The sequence below is a fragment of the Lepidochelys olivacea genome, assembly GCF_965140295.1.
Source record: "Lepidochelys olivacea isolate rLepOli2 genome assembly, chromosome: 8".
In the NCBI taxonomy this organism is placed as follows: domain Eukaryota; kingdom Metazoa; phylum Chordata; order Testudines; family Cheloniidae; genus Lepidochelys; species Lepidochelys olivacea.
In genome coordinates, this window is record NC_140418.1 from 102,183,353 (window position 1) to 102,211,139 (window position 27,787).

Sequence of the window (27,787 nt, forward strand, 5' to 3'; positions counted from 1 at the left end):
TTCTGCCTCTGCCCTCTAGAGGTAAGCACCTCTCTCATGACCTTTGGCCCTGCTGGATGTGGTTGGTATTTTTTAGAGCTAGCAGGGGGGTTTTTTGTGTGCAATTTGTTATAATAAAGCTACAGTCTTGTCCTCCATTATACTCCAATAAGTGGGGCTAATGGGAAGAATAAGAATATGGGTTAGCTATTTTAAAGCAAAAAATTTAATTGCATCAGCTAGACTCCAGTGGTCTTTGAGGTGTATATATTTCTGTTCATGTTATGAGCAGTTGTCTTGTCAAAGTGGATAGTTTAATGATCAACAAGAATATTTGCTGGCTCTTAAGACCTTTTTCCCCATTGCCTACATATTTTGAAACCACTTCAGAACCTTTTTGATTGTATAAACCTTTACAACCAGGTAAATCTCACTAGCTATCTGGATGTTTTTGCTCAAATAAAAACATGGTTAATGTTCTTAAGCTGTCTTTGCTAGGTTGCAGAGTTAACATCGATGAGGCCATTCATACCTCTTTAAGCTATTTTTTTTTTGTTCAGTATTTCCCACTGAAAACTCAAGAAGATGCCAGCTGCATTGGTTTAGACTTTGTCAACATGCTGAAGACTTTTTTTATATCTAGAAAGATAATTTTAAAACAAAAGCTCAACTGCTAGAGCACAATCTTGAAGCAGGAGTTGGGTTCTATGGCAAGTCCCACAAACTGTAGAATCTAGGGGATAGACAGGACCCTGAATAAGTGGAACATTAATTAGTTTAGAGGAAATATCCCATTAAAACCATCTCTCCTTGCATAGTACAGCAGTGCATAATTTGAAGAGGATTCGCTTTCCTCTGAGGTATATAGCAGGGGTTCTTAACCTTTTTCTTTCTGAGGCCCCCCCACTCACACTATAAAAACTCCACAGCCCACATGTGTCATAACTGGTTTTCTGCATATAAAAGCCAGGGCTGGCGTTAGGGGGTAGCAAGCAAGGCACTTACTTGGGGCCCTACATCACAGGGGCCGCCACAAAGATCAGTTGCTCAGGCTTTGGCTTCAGCTCCGGGTGACGGGGCTCAGGGCCCAGACTTCAGCCCCATGCAATGGGGCTTCAGCCTTCTGCCCTGGGCCCTAGTGAGTGAGGGACATGATCGTTCCCCTCTATTTGACATTGGTGAGGCCTCATCTGGAGTACTGTGTCCAGTTTTGGGCCCCACACTTCAAGAAGGATGTGGATAAATTGGAGAGAGTCCAGCGAAGGGCAACAAAAATGATTAGGGGACTGGAACACATGAGTTATGAGGAGAGGCTGAGGGAGCTGGGATTGTTTAGCCTGCAGAAGAGAAGAATGAGGGGGGATTTGATAGCTGCTTTCAACTACCTGAAAGGGGGTTCCAAAGAGGATGGCTCTAGACTGTTCTCAATGGTAGCAGATGACAGAACGAGGAGTAATGGTCTCAAGTTGCAGTGGGGGAGGTTTAGATTGGATATTAGGAAAAACTTTTTCACTAAGAGGGTGGTGAAACACTGGAATGCGTTACCTAGGGAGGTGGTAGAATCTCCTTCCTTAGAGGTTTTTAAGGTCAGGCTTGACAAAGCCCTGGCTGGGATGATTTAACTGGGAATTGGTCCTGCTTTGAGCAGGGGGTTGGACTAGATGACCTTCTGGGGTCCCTTCCAACCCTGATATTCTATGATTCTATGAGTCTGATGCTGGCCCTGCTTGATGGACCCCCTGCCCTGAAACCTATCTACGCCCGACCCCTGGTTGAGAACCACTAGTCTATAGTTCAGCTTGGAAATAAGATACATCCTTTGTTTGTCCCAATGAGGCCATATGGCAATTCTTGTGTTCCTTATGTTACTAGAGCACCTAGAATTACAGTGACAATGTTGGTGCAGACTTAATAAAACAGATCAAGGATGGGGGGGGGGGAGGAAATAGGATTAGCTCTTCTTAGATTTAGGCTAGAATTTGAACAGACGGTTGTAACAAGGGCCATCAAACTCAACTGACCAGTTAGATTTTACTCCCAAATCGTAGGAATTGTGCTGTACTTGGAATGGTAGCTGGAGCTAATATTGCATACATTTTCCGGTTGCTTCTAATTTTCATGTTTTAGTCCTAGTGAATGGGAAATGTTTGCAACCCTGGCTTTTTTTTTAGACTGTTCAAATTGTTTACGATGACTCTGAGAATCGCTTACATCTGTGTATATGTGTGTCTTTGTCTGAGTTCCCTATCACTCATAATTCAGTAAGATTGTATAGATCAGTGGCTCTCAAACTTTTTTACTGGTGAATGCTTTCACAGAGCAAGGCTCTGAGTGTGACCCCCTCCTTATAAATTAAAAACATTTTAATATATTTAACACCATTACAAATGCTGGAGGCAAAGCGGGGTTTGGGGTGGAGGCTGACAGCTCATGACCCCCCATGTAATAAACTTGCAACCCCCAGTTTGAGACTCTGTTATAGATGGAGGGCAAGCAAGCTCTACCAGTGGTTGTGAAAGTGTGAAGAAGAGAAGGATTTCTCAGTTATTTTATCCGAGTCAAATAAGTTCTTCTTTGAGTGCTTCTTCATGTCCATTCCAATCAGGTGTGCACATGTCATGTGCATGTTTGCTGGAAGATTTCCCCCCTAGCAGTAGCTGTAGGATCAGCCTGGGCACCCCCTGGAGTCATGCCCTCATGGTGCTCAATATAGTGCCCTGCCAACCTACCCCCCCGCCCTTTCAGTTCCTTCTTACTGCCTGTGATGACCGGAAATCCCTGTTCCTAATGCCTCGGCAAGTACGTGCTTTGCACGTGTGTGTGTGTGTGTGTAGTTAGATCAGTAGTAGTTAGTATAGATGGATTTGATTTCTCCCATAAATTTCCTTTGGGGGTTCCCCCACACACTGGCACATGTTTCCCCAACTCCACGGTATCCCTCAAGCCCGAGGCTTATAGCCATGCTCTGATGGCGGCAGGTTTATGCCGAGAAGTGACCCGTACATTTCGTGCTTGAAATGGTAACAGCTGATTTAGACCCCATCATTTTATCTGTACAGCTGGGATTATGTTTTCCAGTGTGCATTACTTTGCATTTATCAACATTGAATTCAACATTATGTGATTACCCAGCAGGCCAGAGCTGATGCAGCCTTTGGTAGAGTGTGCTCCAATCTGTGGACAACTCTGACCCTGCCTCTGTAATTTAGGCTTGGGAGGCACCTGATGGTTCATGTCATTTTCAATCACTCGAAGAGGAAGAGAAAAGGGTTACTCACCTTCTCATAACTTGTTCTTCAAGCTGTGGCGTTCATGTCCATTCCAATATCCACCCTCCTACTCCTTTGTCTGAGTAGCCAGTAAGAAGGAATTGAAGGAGGGTTGGCTCAGGCTGGCAGGGCCCTACATTGAGTACCATGAGGGTGCAACTCCAGGGGGTGCCCAGGCGCACCCTACGGATACTGTTAGGGGAAAAATCTTCTGGCTACCCTGCAGGCAGCGCCCACAGGCCTGATTGGAATGGACATGATCAACACATCTCACAGAACAACAGTTAGGAGAAGGTGAGTAACCCTTGTATCCATCCAGGCTCTGGTGCTAAGGGGGGGGAGGTGTTAATATTTCTCTCTGATGCAAGAGCCACTTGGCATCTCCCCTGAGATCAGCACGCTGGTGTTCTGAAGTTAACTAGACAAACACACGGACAGTCCTTGCCCTAGCTAGATTATTTTCTAACTAGGACAGCGTATTAAAAGGGGAAGGGGGGAGATACTCACAAATAGATGAAATAATTGCCCTAGGTTCCTAGAACATGGGCAATTATAAGTCAGTGGAAACACTCCCATTGATTCCAGTGGGCTTTGGCTCAGTGGCAGATTACAGCCCAGGTCTCTTAAATGCGGGTCCTTTACCTTACCCCTTAGCCCACCGTGCTTTCACCGTCGGTGTCCATCCCTGCAGAGAATAAATTCCCTAATTCTAACTAAAAGGCAGCGTTGGTACGTGTCGGGTCCCATTCACACTGCCCGGGGATTGTGAAGCTGGGGTAAGGCGGTGTATATACCCTGTCGGTCTATGTAGTGTATGGTACAGAAATGATGTAAAATGGATTCTGCTGGGCCCCTAGCCGTGGCGATGTGGATCTGGAGGTACACAAGAGGCTTGACTTCCTAATCTCCCCTCCCCAGCCCCGTCTGTTCTATCTTTAACGCTTCCTGTTGCTGAGACGAGCCCAGCTGAAACGGATCGTGCTTCCTGGCTGGAGCTGGAAACACGGCACGGCAAAGACTCCGCTCGTCGTGACCGCCCCATGCACGCTCCCCCCGCTGCACGCCCCACATCAAACGCAGGGCAGGAAACCCATCGATCCAGCCAGTCCCGGGCCGTCGCTCCCCCGGGCGGGGGGGCTCGGAAAGCCGCTGCGGGGAAGTGGAAACGAAGGGAGCTCGAGGGCCCTTTCCCCTTCCCCTCTCAGCAGTTTGGACTGGGGGGGGGGGGCACGTGGGTGAAACATTGCCACCCCGAGGTGGGGCCGTTCCTATGAGACCACAGCTGGAGCGCAATGCGGGGCCCGGAGACCGAGCTCCCGAGCGGGGGGCCCCCGAAGGGAAAGGGGGGAGGGGAGATGAGACCCAATTTGTGGTTGAGCCTGGGGGCGTCGTGCCTAGCGGGATCGGGCCCCGGAGGGGTGAGCCCCACCCCCCCCCCCGCTCTCAGGAGGCCAAGTAAAAAGCTTGGGGACGGAACCTGCTTCTTGGCAGGTTTCCTGGCTCCCCTTAGAGAGGATCACATTCATATTCTCCCTCACGCCCCTTCCTTTCCCTACCGTGGGGGGGGGTCTAATGCTAGCAACCAATGAATCGCTGTCCCTTACTTGGGGGCTTGCCAGGGTCCGCTAAACTGCGCGGCCTGGCGTCCCCCCTCTTTCTGGTGCGCGTGTTTTGGGGGCTCTCTGCGCCCCCCCCCCCAGCGCGTAAGGATCAGAACTGGAGCCCCCGGCCTTCGGGTGGAAGGAGAACTGGCCCCAAGGGTGCCCGTGAAACGCCCGCCAAGCCCGATCTTTTCTCTCCCTCGTTCCTCACCTGACCGGGGGGGGGGGGTGAAAGGACCAGGATTCCGGTGGCTTTACGTGGCCCCGTGTCCTCGGAAGCCTTTCTTCTGAAAGCCCCGTGCACCGTGGGCGCAGCGTAAGGCCCGCTCTGCCTGGCGCCGTTGGCGGGGCTGGCGGCAGGAGGGGGACGATGGGGTCCCTCGCAAAGAGCCAGGGCTGGGCAGCGGAAAGTAGCCAGGTAGCCGCATATGGGTAAGAGAGAGAAAATGAAAGCTGATTTCCCCCCCCCCCCCCCCCACAACTGCCGGCGAAACCCAGGCAGCCTCTACCTAGGGTGATCCAGCACAGAGACCTTAATCACCAACTATCCCCCTCCCTCGTGCCTTTGCTGATCAACCAGAAAACCCCTGAGATACACGCGGCCATCAACATTGTTCCAACGGGGAGAAAAGAAAGGAATCAACGTTGGGGTTTTAGTCTCCCAACACTACACGGTCTGTTTCGCAGTCATTTCCCTGAAGGTTGCTTGGCCATTCCGCAATTGTGAGAGATACCACGTGTGCAACCAAAGCACGATATAATAATGAACCAACCAGGGTGGCATCACAGAGTGTATTTGATTGAGTTATTCACCTAGTTATTTCTTGGTTTTGTGTGTGTGTTTGTGCGTCACGCTCAGTATTGTAATGGTGATTGTTTTATTAGTCTGGCTCATTAGCGTTCGTGTGGGACCTATGCCTGTGGGCTTGTCTTCGCTACATTTCAATACTGAAAGTGGATAGATCGGCATTTCAATCGAGGTATTTAGCACGTTTGTAAAAGTTAGTGTGGACCCTTCCCCCACACGACGGATCCAGATTTATTCTTTGCCCTGTGTTAATCCCCTTGGTACAGCGCACATTGGATGGTTTAGAATTTAAAAAGCCAACGTATTTCTCAATGCTAGGGGAAAATACCCCCCAAATCCCTGCTGCACTCCAGCTTCCAAGGACAGGGATCATTTTTCACCAGATCTTCGATTTTGTAAATTGCACTAACTTGCTATCTTGGCAGATCATTCTCTGTCAGTCATGTCTTATAGTTTTAAATAATAAGATTGTCTTCCTCCCCCAGTCCCTTACACCACACGTTTCACAGCCCAGCTATACTGACCTAGCACGATCCGAGATGCTTTTGTGTTTTCCCAGTTTCAAGCTGATTATTTTCGAGGACTTACCTTTTATTTCTCTGACACACCCCTTCCCCACGATAAATCCCCGAGCCCCACATGGATTGCAGAGTTTTTTTACCACCCCCTCCTAAACCTGATCAGATTAAATTAAAACTAGAGATTCCCCCCCCCCATTTATGCCTGCAGTGAAGAAATATGGGGGGGGGGCCCGAGGGGGAATCTTGCTTAAATGTTCCCTGTCAATTTGCTTTATTTACCCTATTGTCCTAGACAGCCCCCCTCCTCTCTCAATATCTCCAGCAATTTATTTGGGCTCATTAAATTTAATTAAGAACTGAGTAGGTGTTCCATATTTAATCAAAAAATGCAGGGGCATAATAACCTCCAAGAGGACTAAAATAAAGAATTGCTATTCAAATGTGGGCAGTCATGGTGCATTTTTTATTACTCTTTTCTACAGTGTCTTTTTAAGAGCATCTAAGCACACACACAGCAAAAGCTATAAGGCATGCATTCCAAAGTTATTCCTATGCATATCCCTGCAATAAGTTCCCGCTTTCCTTCGATAAAATTGCCAAATAATAATGAATCATTTCATAAATAATGGGTTTAGAAGCTTATCAGGGCAGGCGGGCCATTGCTGGGGCTTTATCTCTGTTGGCCACATTGCTCTAGTGTTCCGTTCTCCATACTAAATAGGAAACTGGACGTGATGTGGAATTAGATCCTGCTCCAGTAAGAGAGAGAGAGGAAGGGAAAAAAATATACATAGCAGCAATGAATAGGCCACAAAATGGCTCCACTCACTTTTACCAATGAAAAGCAAATGGTGAGTATAGAGATCTATGTATACGTAAAGGGGAAAGCGTTGTATTTCGCTCATTGTTTCCAGGGCTTCCTTCTGGAGAGAGCGCGAGCATTTTCCCGTGTGTGGCGCAATATGGGAAAACGCGCAACAAAAATTAAAACCAATTCTCCGTTGTTCAATGGGGGGAGGCGGCGGGGGGGGCGGCTCTTTTTCTTTTGGGGAAATTTCGTTGAGCAAACTGATCCCAAAAGCAGCCGGATATTTGATGCTGCAGAGAGAAGGCAGGATTAACAACCCTTTCTTCGGGGCAGATGCAGAAGCGAAGTATAAATATGGGTGTATAGGTCTGGGTAGGATTGGTTTTGTTCCTTTTAATCGGGATCTGGTTGCGCTATGGAGCCAGTTTATCGGAAAGGCCCTGTTTGAATCTAGCTGGCCAGAAGCAACTCCAAAATAACGTTTTATTTCATTCTATTTTTCTTGTTGTAGCTGTTTCTGGAGGGAAATGAACTAATACTTGGATTAATGGGTACAAATTTCCGGTCAGATCCACAGTTTTAAACAAAGAATCTAGGACAGGGGTTAGGACCAGCACAAATTACCTAGGAAGAGTGGAATTTAAGACATTAAAATTATAGGATTCACACACACACACCTCCCATGTTATTCTAGTAACAAATTCGATCCGAAAGAAGCAAATTCAATCCGATTCTCTGTTGCTGTTTTAAAAGTGTGAAATATTATGAAGGCAAAGAGGGAAATTGGTTGGGGAGGGTTACTTATTTATTGGAAAATGAAAGGATTATTATTTTTCTGCGATTGCATTTGAACAGGCTCGGGAAATGTGTGTGTGTGGGGGGGGTTGCAGAGAAATGCTCTGTGAAATGATCAGAAAAGAGAGCGCTTTGGCTAATGGCTTGTTGATAATTTTCTCTGTGTTTATCTGTTACTTTGCCTTGTGTGTCTGTGAAGGGGAAAGGAAGGATGTGTTTAAAATTTCCGATTCTTTCTTGTTTCATTGTATTATGGCTTAACTCGTTGAAAGCGATCCCAAAAGGAAATATTTCCACTCCGCAATTTTAGAGAGAGAGAGAGAGAGAGAGAGATGTGGAATGGACAGACGTATTAGGCAGAGATATCGACACAGGTAGTTTATATCTCCTTTAGGGTTACATCCCTTAAGCAGCCACAAATACCGGGATTTTAAAAAAATCATACTGATTCATAACGAACGTTATGCTAAAGGAGGGAAACATTTCTATTGTGTGGGTCGGACTGGAAATAACAGATGTTGAGGATGGGGTTCCATCTTAAACTTTCAGTGAGAAATTCGGACAAAGACTGTACTAGATACAAGCTTCAACCTGTGTATTCATCTCCGACTGGCTTTTAGGTTTAATTTTTAGGCCCTGCACTTTTAATAGCATGTCTGCAAACCTGCAGGCATCAGTTTGAGAAATGCCAGCTGAAAACAAACACCCTGTTTTCAGCTCTAGTCCGGTAATACAAATAAATCGTTTGTTTTATTTCGACCTATATGTGTGATGGGATATATGGAGAGAGAAATCTTTACGTTATATATCTATATTAGTAAGGGGTTTGCATCCATGTTAAACCCTTTTATTAATAGAAATATATGAATATGAAGAACAAGATATTTACATATATTATAAATTTGTTATATATACATAATTAAAACAAATAAAGTATTTATAAACGTTTATAATTATATATACATACACACACATATAGTATATATTTAACGTTTTTAAATAAGTTTATAATTATATATCTATATATTATATGTGTGTGTGTATATATAATTGTAAACGTTTATAAATACTTTATTTGTTTTAATTATGTATATATAACACATTTATAATATATGTAATATATATGTAGATATGTATATATAATTTAATTAAAGGGAATAAATACAGTGTACATAGATAGGGTGTGTTTCTGTCTATATACCCTATTAATAATATAAACACCCCTATATACATTGAAACTAAACAATATAGATTTTTAATGTGCTATCCAAATTCCAAGCCCAATTTACGCATGAGGAGGGTTATATTTGGGTCCAGTCACCCCGTCCGTTAGTTGTGATTGGCTGGGGCGGGGGGGTGTACGGCGGGCATCCCTAGCCACACGCCTCTCTATCAGCGTTTGCTATCTTGATGTCGATCTCTCCGGCTCCAATGTGCAGTTGATCTAAAGAAACTGGGGCAAGAGATCTCCCCCCGCCCCCAGGAATTATTATCTCGATATGGGTTTCCTTTCTCCTTGTCAAGTCCTAAGTATCCTAGAGGTGGGAGGCGAGAAGGCAGCCCTGAGCCGGAGAGATCTTTTGCTGGAACAGGACACTCGAGGAGACAGATGTGAATGGTCGCTCACGATGCAATATCCCGACAGACCGTTAGAATCCTTCCCGGAGAGGTGGCTGGGAAAGGGCCGGCGCCCTGGGACTTTTTCAGGTCTTCCCTACAAACGATCTGCTTAACTGAGCCCCGCAGGAGTCAAGGAAATTAAGGTTAGAAAGGCTGAGTCTGGGATCAGATCTGCTTTCGCAAAGCACCGGGCCTCCTTTATTTACACCAGCCATGAAATGAACAAACCCCAAACTTCGGGAGGAAACAAAATGGAAATAATCATTCCTCAGCGTGAAATGCGTTTCCTGTAACGATACATCCATGTGTTTGATGGCAGAGGAGACACTAACCCGCTCCTTGCCCAGCGGACGGCTCCTGTAGCCTGCCTGCCTGGGCTAATGGATAGAGAAGGCGCCTACAGATTGCTTTTTAAACAAGTGACTTCAAATGTACCGAACACATTTTGGATACGACCAGATAGTACAGCTGCAGGACGTGGGTCTTTCGGCCCAAAGCCACGGGCCATTCTGCTTAAAACAAAAATCTACGGTGTAATATGTCCCCAAAATAGGAAACATCAAAGTAACCCGATGCTGCTCTCCTTACTCAAGACTGGGCCCCGGACTAGACATTTGTTTTGCAATAATATAATTACTTCCCATTGCTAGTCACACTTGATCAGACTCCACATCTTGGTTACAGACAAAGCTAGTCGTTTGAAATGAATAGGAAATCTATCTATCTATCTATCTATCTATCTATCTATCTATCTATCTATCTATCTATCTATCTATCTATCTATCTATCTATCTATCTATCTATCTATCTATCTATCTATCTATCTATCTATCCCCATACACACACATCTATCTATCTATCTATCTATCTATCTATCTATCTATCTATCTATCTATCTATCTATCTATCTTCTACTACCTTAATACAGAAACACTACACTCTTATATTTCTCAGCAAAACATTGCAATCATTGTATATAGATTAAGAATTACATTCTCCTCATGCAACGTTATATATATAATGTGTGTGTGTGTATAAAAATATACACACCCGGTCTATATTTCTCAGCAAAGTCATGGTGATCACTATGTTGCATGAGTAGAATTTAATACTTCGACTACATCTCCCTGTATAACAACATAATTACCACCATGACTTTGCTGAGAAATATACACGTGATGTGTGTGTATATCAGAATGCCAGGGTTCCGTGTTAAAGCAATAAAATGTCATACAATGTTTATAGCAAAGTACTATAGTATAATGCTGTATATTTGTATATAAAATTATTGTAAAGCAATAGAATCACCACACTGGCCCTGCATTTTATAGTGTAATCATTTTTATATATTTCTTCTTCTTAGTTAATCATTCTTTGATTAAGAAAAGGAGTACTTGTGGCACCTTAGAGACTAACCAATTTATTTGAGCATTAAGCTTTCGTGAGCTACAGCTCACTTCATCGGAAAGTGAAAAGGAAGGAAGCTTATGCTCACTCAGGAAAGCTCATGCTCACATAAATTTGTTAGTCTCTAAGGTGCCACAAGTCCTCCTTTTCTTTTTACTCTGAAACCATTCTTTGATTAGTTAATTTATTATAGGATTGCCTATTAGCGTTGTCTTGTAAGATCTGAAGTGCAGTTGGCCTGGGGTAAGTGACCGCTCCTTTGCCAGTGGGAGTAACCTGATTTATAGTGTAACCATAAAATGATTACCCTATAAAATGCAGGGCCACTGTGGCGATTATATTGCATTACAATAATTTTATATACAAATATATAGCATTATATATATATATAGTATACACACATATATGCAAACACTACTATCCAGTGTTTCTGAGGAGCAGCCGTGTTAGTCTGTATTCGCAAAAAGAAAAGGAGGACTAAACTGGTTAGTCTCTAAGGTGCCACTAGTCCTCCTTTTCTTTTTACTATCCAGTGTGTGTATGTGTCCAGAGAGAAATATAATGCCCCTTTGAACAGTTCTCGAATTGGAATGTTAAAACATAGACTCCCTATTGCACCCTCTTTATAGCTGGTAGCCATGATAAATTCATCTTCAAATCAATAGTTTCCACGAAGGGTGGTTGAGTTCAAAAGTGTAACCTGGGGTAGCAGCAAAACGGTGTTTCCGTTGGAAATCTCGCCAATAAACACCCGTTTAGCCCTGTCCTTTTGTTAACATTAGTCGTAATAAAAAGAAAAATCCGAAGCTCTTGGTTTACCCTTCGATAAAAATGTTCTATTCTTTAAACACCATCACGCCCACGTCTTCAGACCCTGGAGTTTATTCTGTTCCTCTATCTGGGCTGCAAAAAAATTAATGGAAAAGAAACTGATTCCAGCCGTGGCTAAGTCACCTGTCGGTGGAACAGCAAATGCTGGATCAAGGAGAAGATTAAATGTGAGGCTTAAATAGGCAACACAGAGATATTAAGCTAAGGCGAATGGTGAAACAAATAGGGATCCCTGGGCTTCGGGGGATTGCACCAAGCCCATCTCTCGGCCACACCTGGCTCCGGTGAACCCTCATCTTTTTAAATATTGGGTGAAATCCTGGCCCCACGGAGATCCAGGGGACTTTTGCCATTGACTGTAAGGGGGCCAGGATTTCATCTCTCGTCCTGCACTGGCGGAGAAGCCACCAAGGCAGGATTGTGCCCCGGCGCTTCAGTACAAATAGCTAAGCTCGCCCCTCTTCTGGTACAAAGCATCGTTTGGCTAATTCTCCTGCTAATAAATCATTGCAGCGGGATTCTGGCTCCCAGGCCGGGACAATGGGCTCCTTCGCTGCGGAGGTGTGTGTGCCTGGACGCTGCTGTCAAACTAGCAACATCTGTCACCGTCACCTCTTCTCTGTTCCTTTTTTCCTTCACCCCCTTTTCCTTCACCCCTCTCTTTTCCCCCTTCCCCCTTTTCTTTCTTTCTTTCTTTCTTTCTTTCTTTCTTTCTTTCTTTCTTTCTTTCTTTCTTTCCCTCCCCCACTTTTCTTCTTCTTTCTTTCCATCCTTCCCGCAATCTTTCTTTCTTTCTTTCTTTCTTTCTTTCTTTCTTTCTTTCTTTCTTTCTTTCTTTCTTTCTTTCTTTCTTTCCCTCCCCCACTTTTCTTCTTCTTTCTTTCCATCCTTCCCGCAATCTTTCTCTTTCTTTCTTTCTTTCTTTCTTTCTTTCTTTCTTTCTTTCTTTCTTTCTTTCTTTCTTTCTTTCTTTCCCTCCCCCACTTTTCTTCTTCTTTCTTTCCATCCTTCCCGCAATCTTTCTTTCTTTCTTTCTTTCTTTCTTTCTTTCTTTCTTTCTTTCTTTCTTTCCCCCCCCCGCTGGACAGTCAGTCTGTCTCGCAGGGGTGCCCTCGGCTCCCCGCACCCCGCTCACCTCCTCTCCTCTCTCCCCCAGGACGATGGAGAGGCCGCCGGCGGAGCTGCCCCGCAGTGACCCGCGGGATGCCCGGCCCCCGCAGCCGCACGATCCGGGAGCGGAAGGCACGAGCGAGCCGGAGAGCAGCCGCGGGGGGATGGAGGTCCCAGGAGAGCCCCAGCTGCTGCTCAATGGGGTTTCCAAGGAGACCGGCCGGCCCTCCCCCGGGCCCCCCGCCGCCGCCGTGCCGGTGATCGAGCTGGTGCGCAGGGACATAAAAGGCCGCGAGGCGCCCGGCGAGGCGATGCAGAGAGCTCCGGGCGCCGAGCCGTGCAGAGCCCCGGCCGAGGCCGCCTGCGACGCCCGCATGGTGCAGCTGAGCCCCACGGCGCTTCCCCTGCCGGCGGCCGGCCGAGCCATGCTCTACAACATCGGCCAGCCGCTGGGCACCATCAACAGGTCCGTGCCCTGCCCGCCGCCTCCTGCCCGATCTCCCCGCCCGCCCGTCTGCCCCTCGCTCCGGCTGTCTGTCTGTCGGGCTGCCTCCGGGAGGCTGTCCGTCTTCTTCTGTCTGTCTGTCTCCCCACTCAGCGCCCTACAGCAGCTCCCTCGCCCTGTCCTATCCCGAGATGAAGCCTTTAGTACCGTTTCTGCAGCAAACTGCTGGATTGTTTCTCTTCTTGTGTCTCTCCGACCTCTCTCTGTCTTCCTGTCCTGCACGTGTCTGTCTATCTATCTATCTATCTATCTATCTATCTATCTATCTATCTATCTATCTATCTATCTATCTATCTATCTATCTATCTATCCGAAGTTCATAAGGACAGGAGGTTGTCTGGCAAAGGAACCTTTCTCTGTCTGGGGATGTAATTCTTGTGCCTGGATAATTGTGGGAGAGTTTGGATGCATGTAATTTTGCAAAGCAAAACATCTATTGTAGCCCTTGGAACAAGGGTAATTATATATATAGATAGATAGATATAATATTACATTTTAATATGATTTTAATGTATGCCATATTATATATATATTGCATACATTAAAATCATATTAAAATGTAATATTTTAAATGCAAAGGTGTAAATGTAGCCAATGCAACATTTATCTAGTGGGCAAGTTTTTTGTTTCCTTGAAGAAATCTCTCAGATGTATGCACTGGGTGAGATGTGTGTGACCCTACAAATAATCATGACAGTGGTAAGGAATTGCTTCAGAATATGCATTGTATGTAGTGTGTATAAATAAATATGCCTACACCCTACAATGTACTTATATCATACAATTCAATTCCATTTTCTCTCATTCAATACAAATTAATAGTAGTTCAGCATATGTGTGTTATATATCATCTAGAGATCAGGTAGCCTTCTGTCTTAAAAGACTTGCTAGAAAGTACACATACCTGTATTAGAATTATATCACATTGATTGGAGGACCTACAAATTTTTATCCTGGTCACTTAAGACAGATGTCTGTTATGCTGTATATGTAAATGTATGTATAATTTGTGTATACATGCTTGTGTGTGTGTGTTTTATTTATGTACTCTCACACATGCCTACTTATATCCTCAACTGGTATCAGCTGATATAGCTTGACAGATTTCAAAGTCCCTTTGACGTCAGTGGAGCGACGCTGATTTACACCAGCTGAGGATCTGGCCTATAATATCTAATAGTTCTTCTTCAGGTGGCCGCTGCACGGGTGCCCAAGGTGCTCCCCACGAGTGGGAATGTGCAGCGTTCATCTCGAAGAACCCCGGCGACAAGTGAGTACCCTTCATGAAGTGTGTCTGTGTGTTTTCCTCCTCGTTTTTTTCTGACCTTCCCTTTGCACCTTGTTTGCAGTGGGTTTTTTGGAGAGCCAGACACCTTCTCAATCTACAACAACAATAGAATGAAAAGAAGATCGTCTCCTTATGAAGTGGAGATCAGTGACGGTGAGAATCTTTTCTTCTTCCCCTGATGGTGTATATCAAGTGCAAAGGGATTTAGCCGGTGCTTAATGTCCCATCCCATTCCCCCCCCACCGCCCCCGCCGCTCCTTGGTGACATGGGAAGGTTGCTTAGACCAACATGTGTTGGGGTAAAATACAAAGCAATAAAAGGATGAGGTTACATCACTCCTACTGGCTTATAGCTTGCTTCTGTCCTGGTCTTGACTCCTGGATAGTGGAGCCAATATCTCCTACTCCATCTGGTAACCAGTCTGATGATGAACGACTTAATAATATTACCCCAGTTCAGCAATGCACTCTAGCAGGTGTTTAATTCTATCCCTATTCTGCAAACCACTTAGCACTTGTTTAAGGCTATGTCTACAGAGCCCATGCTGGCATAGCCCCCTAGTGTAGATACAGTGTACAAGACAGAAGGAGTTTTTCTGCCAGTGTAGGAACGCCACCTCCCTGAACAACGTTAGCTATGCTGACAGAAGTGGTCCTCTGTCAGCATAGCTGCACCCACACTGGGGGTTTTATCAACATGGCTACATTGACTAGGGAATGTGGTTTTTTCATGCCCTGACTGACATAGCTATGCCAGTATAAGCATTAAGTGTAGACCAGGCCTAAGTCCCATTGTAGTGAGAGAGACTTATATGCATGCTTGAGTGCTTTGCTGAACTGGGGCCACTCTTCTGATGTGCTGAAATTGCAAAGACAGTTCAGAAAGTCACCAGATAGAGGTTTGCCTTCTGCCAGAAGCCCTGAAGCAGAGTTGCCCTTTGAAATTGACCAGTTCTGCTTCCAGACTGATGGCCCAGAGTTTATAACATATTTTTAAAAATCTTTCAAAGTACGGAAGAAATTAAACAGCCTAGGATATTATCTCACTACCTACCCCTGTGCAGTCCTATTGGTTTCAGTGGGAATGCCTGTATGAGTAAACACTCCATAGGAGTATATGTTTCCAGTCAAAGGTCCTTAGTTTTTAAATCAAAGCCTAAAGCTCTCCACAGTGACAGATGGCTATATAAATGAGATGAAATGATAAAAAGAAAATACATTTTAAATGATAAAACATTGAAATCCACAAAAGCCAGAAAATTCAGTTCCCTTCATTTGTCTTTCTTTTTAGCTAACCTATCTATCTAATCTGTCCAGATAAAACCCCAGTCCTCCACACTTCAAAAGAAAATTGTGAAGCTAACATAATGCTTGCAAAACATCACTCCAGTTTCACTGCATTTATGTGTTACTCTTTCCCTCCATCCTCTGTCTGTTTGTCCATTTCTATTGTGAGCTGATTGGGGCAGGGACTTTCTCTCCCCATGTATCTGCACAGCACCTAGCACAATGGGGTCCTTATCTTGGTTGGGGCCTTTAGGTTCTACCATAATATAAATAATAAGGCTGAAAAATAAAAACACAAGTGTGTATCAGTGTCATAGAGTCTGAGCAAGAGTTTTAACCTTCCCGCTGAGTTTACTTGTTTTTAGCTTAGATGTTAAGTTTTACTTATATATAATACACACAATAACTGTTTAGATGAGCAGGACATATATAAATGTATTTGAAAGAAAACTGAATATGTATTTACTAGATAATGTATTAGGTATATTCACTGGGCCTGATCCTGCATATCCCAAAGTAGTTGATTAAGTATTTGCAGGATCAGGCCTTTGAACTAGGATAGTTTTGTGGGCGTGTATCTCAGGGAGCAGACTAGGACCCTGAGCCTGCAAACACTTATGCGTGTGAATAACCTTAAAGTACATGGGAGAGTGTTTGCAGGCCTAGAGGGCCTGCTCCAAAGCCCACTGAAGTCAGTGGAAAGATTCCAAGGGGTTTTGGATAAAATTTATATTTAGCAAACCAGGTAAATAGGGCAAAAGTGTGCCCCTAGACATGAACAGGCAACTTCCACTGCTGTCAATGGTTCCTGTGTGAACATATTTGGATCATTATTAGGGATTTTACTAATCCGGACTGCCGCTGATACAAGAAAGTGTAATGTCTTCAGACGGTTATGGTTTGTCTGTCAAGGAGTATTTCATATCTGACAAGATTTGCAACATGGGGCATTTGGGGAAAAAACCAGAGACATTAAACTAGGAGAGCTCTTTGGGAGATAGAATGGCAAAATAGGCCTGGACTAGTTCTCCTAAATAGGGGCAGTGTAGGTATGCAAATTTCAGTTTTTGGATCAATGGCAGCTCTTAAGCCTTGCCCGTCAGTTCGATTTATGATCAAACCAGAATGAGCAGGCGGAGAATTGGCATTCACAGGGGCAGGGGACTGGACAGCGCATTAGTAAGATACAGAAATGACCAGTATGGTGGCCATTTTTAGGCCTTTCAGTTGCTTCCTCTGCCAACGACAATAGTGGCTTAATCTAGCATGTTTAAAACCTGCACTTAGAAGAAACTGATAGCAGAAGGGCTAGTCACTGACCCAGAAATATGTCTGAAGATTCTAAGAAAACAATATATATTGCAACCAGAGTCTCAGTAGCTCCTGATGTCATCTGGGCAGATTCTTCACTGTCTCCCCCGCCTGCAGCGCCCGCTCCTCTCAGCTTATTGGATCATGAATAACAAACCACCTGGCTTGATGGCTTTCTCCCAACTTCAGGGCTCAGCTCTGAACTGCACAAGCTGAGCTGCTTCAGAGAGGAACAGTTGTAAAGCCCCCAAAGTGACTCCAATCAAAACCCCTTTTCATGAAAATGTTTTGTCAAAGTGTTACAAAATTTTTGACCGCTCTCCAAGCCAGCTGCAAAATAAATACATACATAACGGTCACAAAAAGTTTTGAAAACTGATTGCAAAAAAATTCTGTCGGGATTTTGAAAAATTTCTACCAGTTCTCCTTTTGATTTGTATTATATTTAACAAATTATGTAGAAAACCCGATTCAATCTTCTGGTTTAATTACTCGACAAATGTCATTTAGAAGAATACCTCAGTTTTTCATGACCTATCCACAAAGCATCCTGTGTTATCCATCACTTCAAATCTTTAAATCAAGAGAGGATGACTGTTTTTCTAAAAGATACCTTTCTTCAGTTCAACCATAGTTACTGGGTTTGATGCAGGAATCAGGAGATGAAATTCTACACCTGCATTGTGTCTGATGTCAATGCAGGAATCGGGGTGAAATTCTATGGTCTGAGTTATGCTTGATGTCATCTTAGATGATCACAGCATTTTAAAAAAATTATGAATGGATTCCTTAGGGGCACCAGCCCCCCAGCGAACTCAATGGGTATTCTGTGCATGCAAGATTGCACCGTTGGTATTTTAAATTTTTTTTAGGCTAGTGATCTCTAATATTTTCCCACTCAAATTCAAAAGCAGCAAAAGAGATTTTGTAAAATTAAACAAAACCCTCTCTGCATGAGAATCTGATTTCCATGTTTCTTGATATATTTTTTTTAAGCTTAGAGGAGCATGTTTGAGTCTTGGAATTGGGTTTTATAACAGGAGCACAGAGGTTATGTCTACACTGCATTGTAAACCTAGGTCTGTGGGACCTGCTCTTGTGCACTTGGTGTTTCCAAGCCCATGCTGGAGTGTCCACACTGCATTGTAATCCTGGGTTTGCAATTACTGGACCTGGGTCTCACAGCTGTGCTAGGGCACACATTCTGAAAGGTCTGCAGCTTGAGCTGCGTCCACACTGCAAAATGATAAGGCTTGGACCTGAGTCCAAGCAGGACTCGGGCTCTGACCCACCCCCCTAGCAGGGTCCTAGGACCCAGCTTCTGAGGGCTTGCTGACCCGAGTCAGACTCATTTGCATGTGGATGGAAAAGGGGCGTGGGCTCAAACCTGAGTCAGAGCCTGGGCTTAATGTGGAGAGTAAACATACCCGGAGAGATCTTTAATGATAGGCTAGCAGTGCAAATAGCTCTACTGTTGTCATTACTCGTGTTGTGGAATTGCCTGGATGCCCCACTTAGCACTGGGGACCCTGAGTTCAGGGTGCTGTACAAATCCAGTGTAAGAAACAGTCCCTGGCTTTAAGATCTTACAACTGCATTTGAATGCTCAGTTATGGTGCTCTTTGGGAGTGGAAGAATGGCCTCATGGCTTAGGGACTTGACTGGGATTGTGAAGATGGGGGTTCTAGTCCTGGCTCTGCCAGCAACTCCCCTTTGACCTTGGGCAGATCACTTTCATCTCTCTGAGCCTCTTGTTCCCATCTATAAAATGGGAAGGAGAGTGCTTCTGACCTTATAGGGCAATCATGAGAGTAAATTCATTCATTCGTGCTTAGATGCTGCAGGAATGGGGCTCCAATAACTCCCCAGATAGCTAGATCCCCAAAGGAAACTGAAAGTTGCAGAATTAAATTTTTACTTAATCATGGTGATTCTTGCTCTCATGCACAGGGTTGAACTGATCACCAGATTTGGGGTCGGGAAGGACATTTTCCCCCCACGGCGCATTGGCAGACACCTTGGCTTTTTCGCCTTCCTCTGGAGCATTGAGCAGGGATCATCTGTTAGGATCAGGTGGGCGTATCCCACACGATCAATTTCCTGCATATGCAGTTGAGGGGGGAATCTGGGGTGGGCAGTGGTGGACCTCAGTCCTTCCCATTTTCTGTGGTTGTTGTTGTTATTTTGGGTGGATTTATTTTTAACGGTGGAGAGGGGAAAGGGACTATTGTGCATTGGAACTGTGCAGCTCCTGGTAATGTGAGTTAGATGTGTCTGTTGCTTATACGTGGCTGATTTGGTTTGGAGGGGCCAGTAGCTTGAATCTGTCGCAGCAATGACTGTGGTTGCTTAGAAGTGTTTCCAGTTGCAAAGCCCATGGAACGGATTTTTCTTGCAACACATCATGTGTCAGTGTTTTCTTTTCACCAGCCAGCATTTCATTTCCTAGTGTTTGGGATTTCTGTCTTCTCTGATCTTGAGGGTGGATTTATCAGGAGGCAGCCGCGTTGTACTAGTATGTTGCAACAATATTATAAGCGAGCTTCAGAGCACGTGGTCTATTATCTATTTGCTATAGCTGAACTCCCCACCCAAGGAGTCCAAGTGTATGTTAACAACCAAAACACGCCCAGTGGTTTGGTTGGGGGGCAGGGTTAGCTCAGTGGTTTGAACATTGGCCTGCTAAACCCAGGGTTGTGAGCTCAATCCTTGAGGGGGCCATTTGGGATCTGGGGCAAAAATTGGGGCTTGGTCCTGCTTTGAGCACGGGGTTGGACTAGATGACCTGAGGTCCCTTCCAACCCTGATATTCTATGATTCTATGATTAAGTGGGCACATGGCTAGAGCCAAAGCATCCCACTGGTGGGCACAAGCATTGGGTGATGATGGAACACTGGGCAATCTAAACAACTGACCACAGGACTATTGTTGGTCAGTGACTTATTCCCACCATGATGCAGTAATCAGACAAGGGGTTTCAGAATGTAAGAGTATAGCGTGTGGACATGTGCTGTACAAGGCCATGTGATCTGTCATTCAGTGTCACCCCCATAGATATTATACCTACATTGGTACTTGGTGTTGTGCTTTTCCAGGCGTGCACAATGTCTCTCATCTTTATAGTGGTTTTTGCCATGGCAACCCTTCCAGAGGCTCGTGAGGTCTCCTGCTAGGTCCCTTCAATAACAATTTATGCAAAGCAAAATATATAGTAATAATAATATACTCTGTGAGTCCTATTTGGATAGATATTGCACTGTCCAATAGCTGGAATGAGTACCCGCTTGTACATACTTCCACTGATCCAGAGAAATGGGATTCTGAGATTGCACTCTGACCTGGATCTTATGTCTAGCAGGACCTGCTCATAAATCCTTCCTCTCCATGCGTACAACCCCACACCAGTAGGTGTTATGATCACCCATGGAAAGGAGAAGACACAGTCAATGTTGGTATCTATCTGGTCTTCCGGGACGTTAGCTGTTTTACGTCAACACATTCATTCTAAAACTGGCCATGGGGTAAAACTCTAGCAATTTTAAATGGACTTCACTGCTTGCCCGGCTAAATTAACATCAGTATTTTGTTGTCATTTCCCCTCCTACAAAAATAAATCAAAATAGAATCAGTTTGAGGGTATCTACAGGACAGGAAAAGCATGGTCAATCACAGCGTCATTGTCAGGCTCTCCAGCTGCTCTGCCAACGTTCCACAATGCTGACCTGAAGAGACAGCTTCTAAAACTGATAGGGCAGTTCTGGTATGATTTGACTCCTGGTCTCCATTCAGAATTCCAACAAAGGCACTCATTTTTGTTTGGTTGGTTTTGGTGTTGGGTTTCTTTTTTTGGGGGAGGAGGGCTGGTTTTGTAATGTGGCTACCTGTTCCCAAGGAATTGGGCTGAGTACCAGCAACTCATTTCACATAGGCCATCCAATGGTCACGTAACAGCTTTAAGCTCCCTACCAGCTTTGGGTTTGTATCAAATAAATGATTTAGATGAGTATCTGCATCCTGACTATAGAACCACTAAAACCTCTGCTCTCTCACGTCGTCTCTTGTCATATCTGTTTTGGCCAATGTTAAGAGAAGTTAATAGAGTATAAAATATAAGGCAGTTCATGAGCTAAGCTTGTACAAGTCCTTTATCACTGGGATATGATGAAAATATACAGCCTGCTAATCACATATATGGCCTAAGCTTTCAAACTTAGTTGACTTAAAGTTAGACGCCTAAATAGAAATGACCTGATTTTCAGCTCCCATTGGCTTGAACGGAAGTTGTGGCAGTTCTAAAAACCAGACCACTTCTGTTGAGATACCTACCTAGGGAAGTAGGTGCCTAAAGTTAGTCAGTCGCATTGGGAAATTTTGACCATTAAGTGAAATGATAAATAATCTGTTTAATGTTACCCCTAATCATGCACTATTGTAATTTCAGGTCCCCATACAAAAGTGGTCCGCCGCATTTTTACCAATAGCCGGGAAAGGTGGAGACAACAGAATGTCAATGGTGCATTCGCAGAGCTTCGTAAACTCATTCCGACCCACCCACCTGACAAAAAACTGAGCAAGAATGAAATTTTACGCCTGGCTATGAAATACATCAACTTCCTGGCCAAACTGCTTAATGACCAGGAAGAAGAGGGAAACCAAAGGGGCAAAGTGAACAAAGACACTGGGATAGTCCAAGAGGATCTCCTGCAGGACATGTTGTCTCCAAACTCTAGCTGTGGAAGCTCTTTAGATGGAGCAGGGAGCCCGGACAGCTTCACAGAAGAACATGAAACATTAGATACAAAGCATACAAGGAGTCTCCATCACTCCATTCTTCCTGTAGAAGGCAATGCCCAGCGATGATGACCTTACAGATCCCTCCTAAAACACAGAGGGGAAAGTAAACCCTCAGTCCCTGGGTCTTGGAATTACACCCTATTTTCCCAACTCTACATCTCCAAAAAGAAAACAGGAACTTGAGCTCATCAAGTTCTCAAGCCAATATTTCTAAAGGTCACAATCCCTGAACTAAAATGACAGTGAGTTGATGGAGAACAAAACCAAATCAAGTGGACATTCAACATTTAGGTACTTGATCGGACGGAGATGAAAGTCATCTTATTGTACATATTGTTCATGGATGTAACGCTGGGTGGGGGGAGGGAACATTGCTGACACCTCTTCAATATCAAATGATTTGATGATGATCTCTTGAAGCAGAATAATCATGGATCAGAAACAGGCAGTGACTCCCTCTTTCACTGCCAATGGAAGCTACATGTCCCTTCCTTTTACGTGTGGCACTTGGAAGCGACCAAAATCTCGAAAAGTTCTGCAGCATCTCTCCAAACCATTCTGATGACGTATATGCAACTTGTCAGTGTGGAAGCTAGGGCAATGCCTTCTTGTTGTCCAAGAGCTTTTGACTGTACCTTTTTAAAAAGCTGAAAAATGCCTCCCGCTAAAGGACTGTTACAAGGAACGAGACTTTTTTTTTTCAAAAAAGCCCAAAATCGTAGCCTAACTTTGGATTGTTTGAGGTGTTGTATTTATGATGTGGAATTACTTCTGTTTAATAACTGTCATGCAGTATCCACTGAATGAAAAGGTACATAGATGTTTTCTTCTCTCTTCCCTCCCAACTACTGTGCAATGGCTGAAATCGTGGCCCCGTTGAAGTCTATGGGAATCTTGTCATTGGCTTCAGTGGGGACATGACATCACCCAAGGATTACACATTTCAGTATGGGTGAGTGGGAATTTTCCTTGCAATTGTCATCCTGGTATTTTAGTTAAAAACAAAGGCAGTGATGGAATAACAAATTGTGTGTGTGTGTGTGTGTGTAGAAGGGATATAAAAGAGATTTAATTATGTGCTTTGGATTGTTGGGTTTTACCCATCTGGAAAGGATGGTTATTTAACCTCCCCCCCGCTCCCCGTCTATTCATTAGCCCCCCGATTTGATCTTGCCTCTTTGTCTACTTAAGACTTCCGCCGGAGCCTTGTCTGCACAAGGATGTGGATATCTCTAGAGTTCCCAGAAGCAAAGCAGTCAGCCTGGGCTCTGAGACTCACAGCTGCGGTTTTGTTCTTGCTGTGTAGATTTACACTGAGATTCAGTGCTATTTGTGACACATACAGCAATTCCCAGGCATGCAGACGTATTGCAGGTTGGTGGCCACATACAACCAGATCACTTTGAAACAGAAATTATCCTCCATCTGGAGATGTCCTCTGAAGGACACTTTAAAAAAAGCAGAGTACTTAAAAAACGTGGGCCAGATTCTCAGCTGGTGTAAATCAGGGTCATTCCATTGACTCCCATACTATGCCTGTTTACACAGACTGAGGAGCTAGGCCCTGCATATCCCATGAACAGCAGAACCTACATAGGACTTTCTCTTTTTCCCACTTGCTAATGATTGACAGAGCAATCGCACCAGAACAAACTATCTCATTATCCACTTGCTCGGCAGAGATTCAGAAAAATCCACATGATGCGAGAAAGCCCCATTCTTTGTAAGGGAAAATAATTAGAATGAGTACACTTTATACAACCCTGTCTCTTATTTATTATAGGTGTTGAGGTACAAAGCAATGCAGAGACGTCCGTGTGTGAGCATTTAGAGCCATTAGTTTGCCTGTTGGAAAGCCAGGTTGACCCTATTTTTATTGTAGGGTACCGTCACTTCTTTTTTTTATGCCCGTTTATGAGAATGGGTCGATACTATCTTGGAAGTAATATGAGTGAGGTTGGGTTCTCTCAGTGTTGTGTGTGGGAATATTAAGAGGGTGTACCACCTTGCTGTGAGTTCCCCATTGATATTTTAGGTAAATGGTCTGAGAATTCACCCCTATGCAGAGGGCCAGTACATTGCACCTATAAAGTCCTCAAATGGGGCTCAGGTGAGACTTACATTATGTGGGGCATTACAGGATCAGTTTCACCGTCTGGTATTATCTAAAGGACAGATCTTGCTCCAAAGGGAGTTGTCACTGACTTCAATGGGAGTAGGGGCTAGACCTCAAAACTCAGACACTGGTAGGGGACGCGTTCTGTGATGGGGGGAATACATAGGGGAGTAAGAAATTGGAACTTGAGCCTGAGAGATGCTGAGGACTCTCAGCTCCTGCAGGGGGCGCCCATCACTTTGCAAGATCCGGGGATCAGTAGTTTCTGGGGGAGGAGGGAGAGAAATTTTGTTACGAAGATAAAGTGTTATTACATTTTTAAAGGGATTGAAATAATAATGATATTTTACCCCCTTTTGGACAGATATTCCAAGACAAGTCATTTAAAATGTTAGAAATCCCCCCCCTTTTTTTTTTCTGAAAAGAAGACAAAATGGTACAATTTATAACCCTTTTACAAAACACATATATTTGTAGCCTCTTAGCAGAATACAACTTCAGTATAGCTGAGGTATGTATAGTTGTACTTTAATTGTGATTTGAATGGTACATCTCCTATTTCTCCGGTTCTTCTTCTGCCTGCTCTATGTCTTGGTGTATATAACATCATCCCATTTATGTTTGGAATCAGCACTTTCGGTCAGTGTTGTACTCTGTGATGAATTCTTTTCTTTTCTTTTTTTAAAATTCCTTTGGTTTCTGCATTTTTCTGCAGAAGTTAAGTAACCAGACCTGGTACCCTTATTATCTTTGTAAAGCCGATTAGGCAACCCACTGTGGATGTGCTATTTAGAAAACACATTTGTTGTAATGTGTGTGTATATATAAATATATATAATATAATGAATATATCGAGAATATTTCTAAATAAAGTTTTACAAATCAGCCTCTGCTCTTTTTTCTTAATGCTTGTCATTCAGTATTTTTTTCCCCTCCATTTTCATGAGCTGTAACTGCAACCTGATGTCAGTGGGTGTTATAACTGATGATGGGAGTCAACTGCAGTCTCTTTAGCTCAAGCTGTAGGGAGCCCAGTACTGCCAACCTCAAGCATGAGTGTAGCTTTAAAAAAATAAAAGGCAAGATTGACTTAAAAATCATGAGATCCTTTTAACAATAATAAAACCTGTTCCTTTTCTCTGCCTATTCCAGCTCTTCTCTGCAACCAGGAGGGCTAGAAATTTCACTTATTTTCAAAAATAAAAGCTGAGATTCTCTTGCCACCTCTTGATTCCAAGAGCTGGGGATTTAAGAAAAACACCGAACAGCATGAGACACACAAAAGTTGGCAACATGGAGACTCATGCTATTAGTTGTGGTGGTCATCATGCTACATTTAAGTGCAACATGTTGGACACTAGTGGCTCTGACACTGACCTGGACTTGAGGAGATTTGGGTTCAAATCCCAGCTCTGTCATGTGCCTCCCGTGCCTCAGTTTCCCCATCAGGAACTAACAATACTGACTTTCTTTGTACTGTGCTTTGATATCTGAAGATGAAAAGTGCTATATAAGTTGTAGTTATTATTGTTCTATTTCCAACTTCCATGATTCAGCCAACTCCGATGATAAATATTTTGTGTCTCTTAGCATGAGCAGAGAAGGGGAGAAATCCTACACATAGAGAAAGAATTAAATTAAAAGCAAAAGAAAGAAGGATAATAGGAAGGGGGAAAGGTGTTAAGGGACCCCTCCTGTTTTAATGTGCTCATTTTGAACGTGTCCATTGTGATCGAGAGCAAATTAGCTGCGTTGCTTGACTGCTAAAAGTTCCCATTGGAGAAAAAAACTCCCCCTTCACATGTGTCCTCACCTCTTACTTATGAAACAAACTGACATTATTTTAACAATGGAGAAAATGGCGTTGCCATCCTATTCTTGAGTCTCTGTGATGAGGGCTCAGTGGAGAGAACATAAGAACGGCCATACTGGGTCAGACCAAAGGTCCATCTAGCCCAGTATCCTGTCTTCCGACAGTGGCCAATGCCAGGTGCCCCAGAGGGAACAAACAGAACAGGTAATCATCAAGTGATCCATCCCCTGTCGCTCATTCCCAGCTTCTGGCAAACAGAAGCTAGGGACACCATACCTGCCCATCCTGGCTAATAGCCATTGATGGACCTATTCCCCATGAACGTATCTAGTTCTTTTTTGAACCCTGTTATGGTCTTGGCCTTCACAACATCCTCTGGGAAAGAGTCCCACAGCCTGATGGTGCGTTGTGTGAAAAAATACTTCCTTTTGTTTATTTTAAACCTGCTGCCTATTAATTTCATTTGGTGACCCCCTAATTCTTGTGTTATGAGAAGGAGTAAATAACACTTCCTTATCTACTTTCTCCTCACCAGTCATGATTTTATAGACCTCGATCATATCCCCCTTGGTGTCGTCTCTTTTCCACGCTGAAAAGTCCTAGTCTGATTAATCTCTCCTCATATGGCAGCCATTTCATACCCCTAATCATTTTTGTTGCCCTTCTCTCTACCTTTTCCAAGTCTAATATATATTTTTTGAGATGGGCGACCACATCTGCACACAATATTCAAGATGTGGATTTACCATGGATTTATATAAGGGCAATATGATATTTTCTGTCTTAGTATCTATCCCTTTCTTAATGATTCCCAACATTCTGTTTGCTTTTTTGGCTGCTGCTACACATTGGGTGGATGTTTTAAGAGAACCATCCACAATGACTCCAAAATCTCTTTCTTGAGTAGTAACAGCTAATTTAGACCCCATCATTTTATATGTATTGGGATTATGTTTTCCAAAGTGCATTACTTTGCATAATGAACTGAGCTTCCATTTAAACAAAGTCAACCTTTAGAAATGCTTTAATACATGAGGAGGGTAATTGTTTTTTAAAATATATCATTATCAAGCGATGTGTAGAAATAAATACTTTTTAAATGGGTGAGCCTACAGCACTTGATATAAAGCACTTACAAACTAAGCTACATACAATTATTAACTCTATGAGTGTGTGTGTGTGTGTGTGTGTGTGTATAAAAACAGCCATACTGGGTCAGATCAATAATCCATCTAGCCCAGTATCCTGTCATCTAAGCGTGGACAGTGCCAGAGGCTTTGTAGAGAATTAACAGAACAGGGCAATTTATAGTTATCCACCTCTGTCATCCAGTCCCAGCTTCTGGCAGGTGGAAATTTAAGGACATCCAGAGCACAGAGTTATGTTCCTGACCATCTTGGAATATCCACTAATGGACCTATCCTCCATGGACTTATCTAATTCTTTTGGCCTTCACACCACCCCCTGGCGAGGAGTTCCACAGGTTGACTGTCTGTTGTATGAAGAAATGCTTCCTTTTGTTTGTTTTAAACCTGCTGCCTATTAATTTCATGGGGTGATCCTTGGTTCTTGTGTTATATGAAGGGATCAATAACATTTCCTTATACACATTCTCCACACCATTCACACTTTTGTAGACCTCAGTCATATTCTCCTTATGCGTCTCTTTCCTAACTCGAACAGTCCCAGTCTTTCCTCGTATTGAAGTCGTTCCATACCCCTAATAATTTTTCTTGCATTTACAGCACAGCTCATTTTATAATGGCTAGCATCACATGCATTCTGTGGTGTAATCTTGCAGTGACATGGACTGGACTAGCGATAAGTCTTTTCCACTTCCACTTTCTATGATCCTATAATAATTTGTTTGATTAAAAATAGCATTCTTCTATTAGCCATTTGCAGCAAATTATCTAAACAGGC

The 27,787-nt window shown here is 43.7% G+C and overlaps 1 protein-coding gene across 5 annotated transcripts; it reads left to right on the forward strand.

Moving 5' to 3' along the window:
- Positions 1-24,899, forward strand: TAL1 (TAL bHLH transcription factor 1, erythroid differentiation factor). Of its 5 annotated transcripts, none has more exons than XM_084636730.1 (4): positions 1-21; positions 12,796-13,215; positions 14,604-14,695; positions 21,583-24,899. In XM_084636730.1, the coding sequence occupies exons 2-4, from the start codon at positions 12,800-12,802 to the stop codon at positions 21,999-22,001; spliced, it is 927 nt and encodes a 308-aa protein (XP_084492856.1). In that variant the 5' UTR covers positions 1-21; positions 12,796-12,799; the 3' UTR covers positions 22,002-24,899. The 5 variants fall into 5 exon arrangements, with proteins under 5 accessions (XP_084492856.1, XP_084492852.1, XP_084492855.1 ...); XM_084636726.1 differs by lacking the exon at positions 1-21 and adding an exon at positions 6,914-7,029; XM_084636729.1 differs by lacking the exon at positions 1-21 and adding an exon at positions 7,303-7,358.
- The last annotated feature ends 2,888 nt before the right edge of the window (positions 24,900-27,787 follow it).

Coding starts and splice junctions, on each gene's coding strand:
- TAL1 (XM_084636726.1), top strand. Junction 13,216..14,603: donor CCGCTGGGCACCATCAACAG/GTCCGTGCCCTG, acceptor CCTTGTTTGCAG/TGGGTTTTTTGGAGAGCCAG. Junction 14,696..21,582: donor TGAAGTGGAGATCAGTGACG/GTGAGAATCTTT, acceptor TTGTAATTTCAG/GTCCCCATACAAAAGTGGTC.